This window comes from Anoplopoma fimbria, chromosome 17 (assembly GCF_027596085.1).
Source record: "Anoplopoma fimbria isolate UVic2021 breed Golden Eagle Sablefish chromosome 17, Afim_UVic_2022, whole genome shotgun sequence".
Classification (NCBI taxonomy): Eukaryota; Metazoa; Chordata; class Actinopteri; order Perciformes; family Anoplopomatidae; genus Anoplopoma; species Anoplopoma fimbria.
Window position 1 is genome coordinate 16,627,373 of NC_072465.1, and position 10,399 is coordinate 16,637,771.

The 10,399-nt window shown below is 40.2% G+C and overlaps 1 protein-coding gene across 1 annotated transcript; it reads right to left on the bottom strand.

Moving 5' to 3' along the window:
• Positions 1 to 2,157: 2,157 nt before the first annotated feature.
• Positions 2,158 to 3,732, bottom strand: LOC129106493 (green-sensitive opsin-like). The gene is made up of 5 exons (XM_054617924.1): positions 3,348 to 3,732; positions 3,012 to 3,180; positions 2,707 to 2,872; positions 2,347 to 2,586; positions 2,158 to 2,256 (listed from the first exon to the last, which is right to left on the bottom strand). Exons 1-5 carry the CDS (start codon positions 3,730 to 3,732, stop codon positions 2,158 to 2,160), a joined length of 1,059 nt encoding a protein of 352 aa, XP_054473899.1.
• Between the last annotated feature and the right edge of the window lie 6,667 nt (positions 3,733 to 10,399).

Consider the following 10,399-nt stretch of genomic DNA (forward strand, 5'->3'; position numbering starts at 1 on the left):
GTAGAGCCGCTGCTCCTTCGTGTCGAAAGGGGCCAGCTGAGGTGGCTCGGGCATCTGATCAGGATGCCTCCTGGACGCCTCCCTTTAGAGGTTTTCCAGGCACGTCCAACTGGTAAGAGGCCCCGGGGTAGACCCAGAACACGCTGGAGAGATTATATATCTCGTCTGGCCTGGGAACGCCTCGGGGTTCCCCAGGAGGAGCTGGAAAGTGTTGCTGGGGAGAAGGACGTCTGGAGGACCCTCCTTAGCTTGCTGCCCCCGCGACCCGGCCCCGGATAAGCGGAAGGAAATGGATGGATGGATGTTTGAGCCATTAAAGTTATAATTTCCATATTTTCAATTAATATAGGACTGACTCTGTTCAGCTGCATGGTGGTGTAGTGGTTAGCACTGTCGCCTCACAGCAAGAGGGGCCTGGGTTCAATTCCCGGGCCTTCTGTGTGGAGTTTGCATGTTCTCTCCGGGTTCTCCGGCTTCCTCCCACAGTCCAAAGACATGCAGCTAAGGTTCATTGAAGACTCTAAATTGCCAGTAGGTGTGGATGTGAGCGTGAATGGTTGTCTGTCTATATATGTCAGCCCTGCGACAGACTGGCGACCTGTCCAGCGTGTACCCTGCCCATCGACAGCTGAGATTGGCTCCAGCACCCCTGCACTGGATAAGCAGGTTACGGAAAATGAATGAATGAATGATTCTGTTCACACTGTCAAAGGTAGAGAGAGAAATCACATGAAACTCATGTTGCCATGTCTCTTCACACCTTATAATTAAAGTCAAAATAATGTCGGGAGTTAATGAAAGTGAAAAATATAAATTAAACTTTCACTCAACCAACTGCAACATTGAAATGCTGCTAGCATGTTAATACATTGTAGAAATAATCCAATAATGTGACAATCTGAAGGTGGCTACTATACATTTTGATGATAATACTTATGTCCTGCATGCTTATTACATGTAGACGAGTATTTTACATATGGTATCAGTACTTCGATTTCAGTAAAGGATCTTAGCACTTCTTTCAACACTGCACTGCAGATTGATTGTTAGCTCCTGTTCCCATCCTATCACATTTTGTCCCCATTTTATATTAATTCCCACGTACATGTTGTTACCGAAACAACAATGTAATCTCATTTGGTCCTTCATCTGTTTTAGAAAAATCAAGGTTCTGCATTCAACATAAAACACTACATGTCCTCTTTCCTGAGCCAATGTGCTTAAGGCAAGTGACATTTGCAACACTATGGTGCTCTCATCCCTAATCTTATATTTTATCCTTGTTAATTGGTTTAACCTGATCTAGATTTACCACACCGTCATGATCCTGTAGCCCTGACGACATGATAACCAGGTTCCCCTGTGGGCGCTGACGCCCTTCCCAGGTAGAAAACAGAGACATATATAATGCCAGACTGAGACTTGGATAGGGATCATTTAGTCAGCCAGTTTAGCTCTGAACAACATGAACAAAAGGAACACAAACTTCTCTAAGAGTTGTACGAAACCCATATAAATCCTGATACACATTACAGCTTGTTGTTTGTCTCATGAATAAACCCCTTTTTATAATATTGGCAGACACTTTTTATGGCCTGCACTCTGAAATTGACTCAATACGACAACACATATTTATGCATGCATTTATTTATCTATATTCATTTATATATATACACAATGTTTACAGTTCATGATGACCAACTCAGCAAGTGACAAAAATATAGTTTTACAATTTTTATATAGTTGCTCATTTTGAAAATACAGTACAAATTGTGCTCCCCCTGATGTAAGAGAGAAAAACAAATATTGTGGCAATCAAACCACTTTAAGGATATTATGTAGATTCAATGGTGCCAAATGACTGAAACATTTCAGGGGCTGATAGCCTCTAACCGCAGGGGGAGTCAAAGTGAGCATCCACATACACGCGTTCACAGATCTTCCCATTATTTGCGTGATTTTGAATTCACATCGACATGTCAAACAGTTTTCATCATCCTTCAAATAAAAGACGAGAAAAGAGTTTGTTGCTGAAGCCATTCATCTCTGGTCAAGTAGTCCAGACATCTCTGAACTTCAATCCACTTTCAGGATTATTCCAAACCAAAGAGACAATGGAAAAAGAAAATGTCCAGGTATATGAAAATGTCTCTATATTTAAGAGACAGAGGACACTTCTGTCTTGCTGGCAGAGACTGAGGCCTCATCATCCACAGCGCTGCCCATTCCAATAGTGCTCAGCATGCAGTTACGGAACTGAAAAAGAGCAAAATGACTGTTAAAATAACAAGCATGTATTTCACATAAACACTGGAAAAAATAAAGATCCTTTTAATATAAACCAACCTGTTTGTTCAATAGCACGTAGATAACAGGGTTATACAGGGCTGAGCTCTTTGCAAAGAAGGCAGGGATAGCTGCTGTCAGGGCTGAGAAGGGAGCTCCCTTGTTCATGAAGATCCAACCGGCAAAACTGGCGTATGGCACCCAGGCTACTAGGAAACCTAAGACCATCAAGATGCACATGCGTGTCACTTCCTTCTCGGCCTTCTGGGTAGACTCTGACTCCTGCTGCTGGGCTGCGGCCTGAAGTGTTTTTCAAAATATAAGATCAGTTCATTAAATAAGTTTGGCTATACAAAGTAGTGGATGGGCAATGACAGATATAAAGAAAATGCCTAAAAGTGTAAAAAGGACTTTACTTACAGCTTTGACTGTCAGCACAAGGCTTCCATAAGTGAAGAAAATGATGAAGACGGGAGTGAAGAAGTGGACGGTAAACATGTACATGACGTATGATTCATTGTTGAAGCCTGGAGCCAGAGTGTAGTAGTCAGGTCCACAGGAGCACTGCATGCCCTCAGGAATGTACCTGGGTGAAGTTTAAGAAAAACATAAATGCACACATTTATTCTGTTATGTCAACAGATATTTAACTCCTGCATCTACAGTACAGTTTAAAATAGAAATTCATATGAAAACTAAAATGTAAGATTTAAAAGAATGTGTACCTGGACCAGCCGAAGAGAGGGGGAGCAGCACATGCCATAGCCATGACCCAGGTGAGAAGGACTCCAGCTCCTGCATGAGTACCGGTGAACTTGAAGCTTCCCATGGGTTTGCAGACAACGATGTATCTTTCAACAGCAAGGACTACCAGGGACCAGAGAGCAACCTCACCTGTAGAGAGAAAAATACATCTTAGACAAGAGCTTCATAAAAGGACGTCTAGGTTTCTGGATATTTAAGAAGTAAGCTGAAGGCCCAATTACAACTGCTCGGTGGTAAAATCTTGTGTACTAAACCAGAACTTAAATGACCATTTAAAGAAGCAATTCCTTTCTTACCTCCTAGTGTGGCCATGAATCCCTCAACAGCGCAGGCAGTGGGTCCAAGAATGAAATAGCCGTTAACAGCAGATGTGATGGTGATGGTGAATCCGAAGGCGCACATGATCAGTCCAGCCACAGCCAGGTTGACCAGGATGTAGTTGAGAGGTTGCCGCAGCTTCTTGTTCTGAGCTGTGACCAACAGTGTCAGACCATTGATGGGAGTTCCAGTGCAGATCAAGAAGAACATGTAGAACGCTAGAAACTTGAATACAATAGGATCGATCAAATAATACTGTGCGCTTTCATAAGGACTTCTAACAACCCCGGTCCTGTTGGACATGGGGATGTAGAAGTTCTTGCCCTCTGTGCCATTAGGCTCGATTCCTCCTTCCCAAACCATTTCCACTTGTCTGGTGTCCTGTTGAGCTTATTCGCCGAAAGAACCAAATACTGTGGTGGACTTGACAATCAGAGTCGCACAGTGGGATTTTTATACCTCACCACCAACCCTGTCATCACAGTACCAAAACAGGATTAAAGGACAGAGGTCGAAAGGGGACAGTAATTTGCTCCACTGTACAGGTCCAGGAGAATTATCTTAACCTGATTAAAGAATAAGAATTAAGATCAGTCAACAGCTCTTATAACACCATCTAGTAAACTTATTGTAAACAAGCTAATTAAATCTGGAATCACATGTCTATAGGTTCATGATTAAGTACAACATTAGCCCCTTCTTTGAGCACCCTGGATGTGAGGATGACCCATGAGAATGGACTTGACCTATGCATGTGCTGAGCGAAGGATAAAATCTGTATCTTTATTACTATTCAAATTACAACTTTTCTTTCTACCCTATTTTCAATAATATTGGCAGGTAAAGCATCCGTGTCCATATGGAGGAACTGTTTCTGTCATTATCTCGACTGGATTAACCTCATTGTCTTACCTGCAGTGACCTGGCTGTGATGTTGCGAAAGCTTACTGTCACAGCTTAGAAATAAAATGTCAGTTACAGACTACAGATTTGTTAATTTCACTAAGCCAGAACATCATTATCAGTGAACAAGAACATACATTGATAATTAGAGAGCCCATTCTTAATAAACAAAGACACTCAGAGACGTCACTGAAGACAGAGAATTGTTAAACCAAATGGCAAATTTGGCCAGTAGTAGTGTTGCAATACATTTATCAGTCCACTGTAAAACAATCTGTTCACCATAAAGGATGCCAATGTCACAGATGATCCACTACTTTGAATTCACTGCCAGTAAAAGCTGCTTCTCTGCTTGTTTCCTGAATGCCAAGTGTCCTTGGGTTAATTGAAGGGCACTTAAAAGTCTATTGTGGTTAATAAGAATTAACTAACTGTCATTCATTTAATTTAGTGGAGGGTGATTGCGCACATCCACGAACAAGCTCATTATGGCCATCCACCTATTGTAGATGTATGACGGACGAGAACTTCTACATTCTTGTATCCAACAGTGAGTGTGAAAAGTCTTTATGAGTAACAACAGTTTTATCTGGTAGATCCTCATACATTTTGGATTGTTTGTTCAAATCTGAACTTGGACTTCCATTGCTCCTGAACCAAGACCAAACAACCTCTCATCTAGTCCTGGATAACTCTGCTGTGGGAGGACTTTGGGGTCGCCAGCTTCATCGAACCAAATAACTGACTATCCAGGGATTCACAACCCCACATGGAGGTAAAGTACAAGCGATTCTGACTGATAGGCGTGGGTGGATTATTCTTTTTGTAGTTCAGTCAGGAACACTAACGTCATAGATTTTTATCCATGTATTGCAACAATGGAAATACAATGATATTTGGCGCTGGTGGCTCAGCTTTTAAAATGCTCCCTGGTTGGTCAAGCAGCTACTAAGCCAAAACAGGGAGCACCATGCATAGACCCCTGGATATACAGAAATGAGCAAAGGTGTGATTTTGAATACCATTTCAATCATTTTTTACGCAAGATGAACTCTGAACTAAAAAGGGTGGAGGAGTACGGTCTGTAACAGCGTTGGTGTAGCAAGGATCAATGAGAAGGGAGTCATATTTAAATAGAGGGCCTTTAGGTGAGACTGGGCTGTGATTGGTCTGTGGCCGATTAGAAGCAAAGATCCAATCGGCTGGCTGTCAGCTGGTTACAGCTGGGGGCGGATGACTTCTGTGTCCTGCATGAACTAACGCGATGCTTCATTTGTTTTGCATCTCTTAGTAGTCATTACGCATCTGTCTGTGGTTTTTATCTCTTTGTGTCTCCTTGTTGTCGTGTTTTGTCTAATTGTAGTTAATTTGTGTCACTTTGTGAACATTTCGTGTCCCTTTGTGGTCATTTTTTGTCTCTTTGTGGTCATTTTTTGTTCCTTTGTGGTCAATTTATATCTCTTTGTAGTCAATGTATGTGTTTTTGTGGTTATTTTCTATCTCCTTGTAGTCAGGTTGTGTCTGTTTCTAATTGATTGGTGTCTCTTTGTAAACATGTCGTGTTCCTTTCTGCTCATTTTTTGTCTCTGTGTTTGCTTTGCCACCTTTAATAGTCGTTTAATATCGGTCGTAGTTGGGTCTCTCTATGTACTTGTCTCTTTAAGTGACATTTTGTAGGTGAAGGCAAGGGGGCCCTGACAATTTGGGCTATGTTATAAAGTTTATATTAATTCAGTCACAAACATATCTTCAAAGTCATTTCATAAAGATTACAGAAATCAACCTACTTATACTGCAAATATTGTCATGTATATGTTTCTCTATTGAATGTTCATATATGGTTTTACTTAGTCTATAAATATACACACGACCATACTACTAGATTACTATTATGGCTGCAACTACTGCTAACTACTACTGCTTCTAACTATTACACACCTCCTTTATATGTTATATGGTTATAAAACTTTAAAATGTTGTATATTGTATATGAAGCTTAGCGTAAATTCAGTCAGGAAGACTATCTTTACGCTCCTTGTCATTCATAATCTCAGTCACTCTCACCCCATCAGCTGATTGTGGGTTTCACTTAAAGTTAACCAACCAGAGTCTGCCACGGTTTCCTTAAGCCAATCACATCGTTACTGTCAAACTTTAAAAATGTTCTCCTCTCTGCTGCTGTCAGTTGTCATTTCAGCACCATCAGATGCGACCCTCCTCCACCACAGTCACCTCCAGTCGGCATCACAGTCATGCTCATCATTCAGCATCGGATGCAACGACTCACTACATCACCAGTGTCTGGACTCCAGGGGGGATTGTGCCTGTCTGACCTCAGCATCACTGCCCCTCTGTCAGACGGTTGAGCTATGGAGTCCAATCGCCAAAGACTTTGCATTAATTTCTTATTTGTAATAAATTATTGTTTTTAAAAAAAAAATGTGATTATTTCTCCCTTGCCCTCTATTCTAATACTAGCTGGTGAGAGATACAGTACATTGTTGTCTACACACTCACCTGAAGCCTCACGTTCACTGAAGAACATGCACGAGCTGGTGCTGTCTTCACCTGGATTATAGTATAAAACATAAGACAGGAAAACAAAACACAGGTGTGAGAATGCAATGATGATCAAACTGCAGTTAGTGGCAAAAGACTAAAGACGAGTTTAATAAGATGAGATGAGATGAGATAAGATAATCCTTTATTAGTCCCACACTGGGGAAATTTACAGGATTTACAGCAGCATAGAGAGTAAACAAGAGACATAGTTAAAAAAAAAGTGACATTATCTTTGCAAAACAAATATTGGAGCACATAAAAAGTACATTAATTAAGGTTGTAGGCAGAAATAATCTTTATTTTTTTAGCTACAGGGGCATTTTACTAACAGTCAGCTATAGGGAATTTTATATTTTTCACAACTCATTTTGAATTTTTTTCTGTGAACCCCCACGAGTGAACAAAGATACTCAAAGATGTTAATGTCCATGTAAATCCTGTCCTTGTCAGGCTACTTACGATACATTGAACATCACATTAAACCATTTAATGTCTTCTTAAAGCTAGGGTGGGTATTAATTAATTAATTTCTTTACTGTAATATTTGGCAAAACTGTCCTAATAGCCAGTCAGCTATATGTAGGTGAAGTGCTCTGAGAATATCTGCTCATAACTTTGCTCTCCCCTGCCTCTGTGGGCCGCACCCAAAAATTGCCACCGCTCATGTACACTTTGACCAATCAGAGCGAGGCTCCGATTCTCCGTTCTTATTGGCTGTGGGACTGTCCGGTCACCTTGGCAACGACGTTGGTGCGTCCCTGCGTGTTTCGTCTTCCTATCAATGTAACTGAATTCACATGAACGCGCATAACTGACGTTCGGTGGGAGGAGCTGACCGGACAGCAGGTAGCGTGATTGGCAGGGAGAGGCCAGAGAGCACAAAGTTATGAGCAGGAATCTCAACGGCTGTTTTCGCCCACCCTTTAATGTCTTTAAATACCTCAGACCTCAGCACAGAAGGAAGCACATTTGTTTGCGTCTTGATGGTCACTGGCTTCCTGGTTGCCTGGACTCCATACTCCACTTTCTCAGGTTGGATCTTTGCGAAACATGGGAGCTGCTTTTGTTACACCCTGAAAAGGGGAGAAATCAATAAAGGTGCTCGGACACGATGCTTTCTCTGTGGCAGCTTCATTGAGAATTCTGTATTGTTTTCAACGTATTCACATAGGTACAAAAGTAAACACACAAACACATTAGTATTAAATCACAAACATAAACATACTTCAAACGTCATACTTTGAATGCGTGTCTTACTGAGCTAAAACTCAATCAAAATGCGCGCAATATGCTGGTCGCATGCCGCTCCGTGGCGGCCACTGACGAAGCAGAGTTTAGCTAGCTGCTTAGCAGTATACAAATGAACAGTCTTAAAATTACAATAACGCTGCCAAAAACACTCAACATTCAGTCAGCATGTCAACAAAACAACTTATATACCATTACATATTACAAAGTTCCAGAGCAGAAATACTCATTTAGCACCTGAAAAGGGGAGAAATCAATAAAGGTGCTCGGACACGATGCTTTCTCTGTGGCAGCGTCATTGAGAATGAGGCATCGTGGCCGTGAGCGCCCCCTTCCGGCGGCAATCTATCACACTTTCACTGTCTCGGCAGCAGTAATCCCTGCCGCCTTCTTTGCTAAACACTCAGCTCTGTTTTTAATCCTGTTGCCCTGTTGAAAGAACAAGTTGTTTTTAAAAATAAATGAAAAACAGATACACACATAAAAACAGAGCCTGTCAGCAGCGCTGATTTAACAAACAAGCTTTTTTGTTGTTTAAATATATTATTTGTTTAGCTTTACAGCACTGTTGACATTTCATTTTTACAAGTGTAAATGTATGCTCACTACTGAGATTATAGTTAATAGGTTCAAGATGAAACTTCAGTGTACACTAGTAACTCTGCATTGCGTCTTAAGAATAAAGTCAATTTTCAGCTCTGGACATTCTTCTTTCTGTCTCACTCTGTATTACTGTGGACTGACTTAAACTTTTTTACTTTGAGAAAAAAAATTATGTATAAAAGAAATTTGACAAATGAATGTTACTGTATTGTAATTTAAAACCTTTTGTTATAAGCCACAGAGATATGTGTGAGACACTTGTGTTGACTCTTGCAGACAGGCTGTTTTTACAGGCTTTGTCAGACCCCATTTGTGACCGTAACTCTGACGATAAGTATCTATGAGGCCAGAGGAATTAACCAGCGGTCTTTGTCTCATAGGTGTTTGGGGAAGGATTTAAATGGAAAATCAAGCTTTAATATTACAGTATTCTTTACTTTGGTACAACTTTATTTGCATTCCAATAGATAATGTACAGTTTAATCTATCATTGAAAACATTGATTGTAGTTGATCAGGACCAGGCTACAAATACACGATTAAACTGTATTTGTAGACAAAAATACATGGGAAAGTAGGGTCCAGGTTGAACAATACTTTTTTTCTCCTTAAAGTTATCCTTTAACTCCTCCCTCTGCAGCTCATACGGATGGGTAGTTCAAAACAACAAATGCTGTACAGTTTTAATTCAGCATGTTGACACATTGGACGTATTTTGCACAAAATGTGTAGGTCACTTAATTCTATAGTTTCATTTTCAAATTATTAATACATTGTGTGCATTAATTGGTTTAGCAGAAAAATCCCTTCGAACAAATATAGTGAATATTGGGTAAAGATCATAGTGCAGCGGGTGAATTATCCCTGAATACAAAAATGTTATTCAAATTATACTTTTATTAATTCCTAATGTTTTTTAATGAGTAATGAACGCAAAAGAAGAGATTAAAATAATAAAAAGCTTCCGGCCAGGGAAGAGAGATACCGATCTCATGAGTTCCCATGGAAACGGGACTGACACACAGTGAGGTTTGATCACAGCCTCATGGCCGGGAGCAACGCACAGTGTGCTGGAGACGCACTCTAGTGGTATAAAGTCCTATCTGAACACAACACGCATGATGTCTAATGCATCTACTGTAGGAACTTTCTCTGCATACATGTTGAGATATCAATAGATTTTCTGTTTATCATTTGTCATCGCTACGTTAAGAAAATGAAATCCCCCAGTGATAAGCCTATTAATTCTCTTATTTATTTATTTATTTATTTACTTTTAAATGGTAATTAGTAATATCTTATAGTCATATTGACTATTTTCCAGTTATGTCCTAAACTTAATTTCAAACATAATCAAACTATAAGTACCTTATAAGTTTATATATCTATATATTGTAATCAATTTTAAAACGTTCTCATTATTTCTTTCCAAAAATAAAACGTATAGATGAAGAAATCTTTTTGTATTACTACAAAGGTCACTCCCTTAGCACTTTCTCAAAGTCAATTATCAATCAGGCTTGAGCTGTCCACTGCCTCACAATCCTCCTTTAATCTAATTTTGCCAATTTGAGGATAACCTCAAAGGTAGGTATAAAACAGCACCCAGGACAGCATAAGCCGTGCAAGTTGCCTAACACCACTAGTGACTGAGTGACTTAGCACACTTCGCCACTGTCCATCGCTTGAAGCTCTAGCAGAAAAGGAAACTAAAG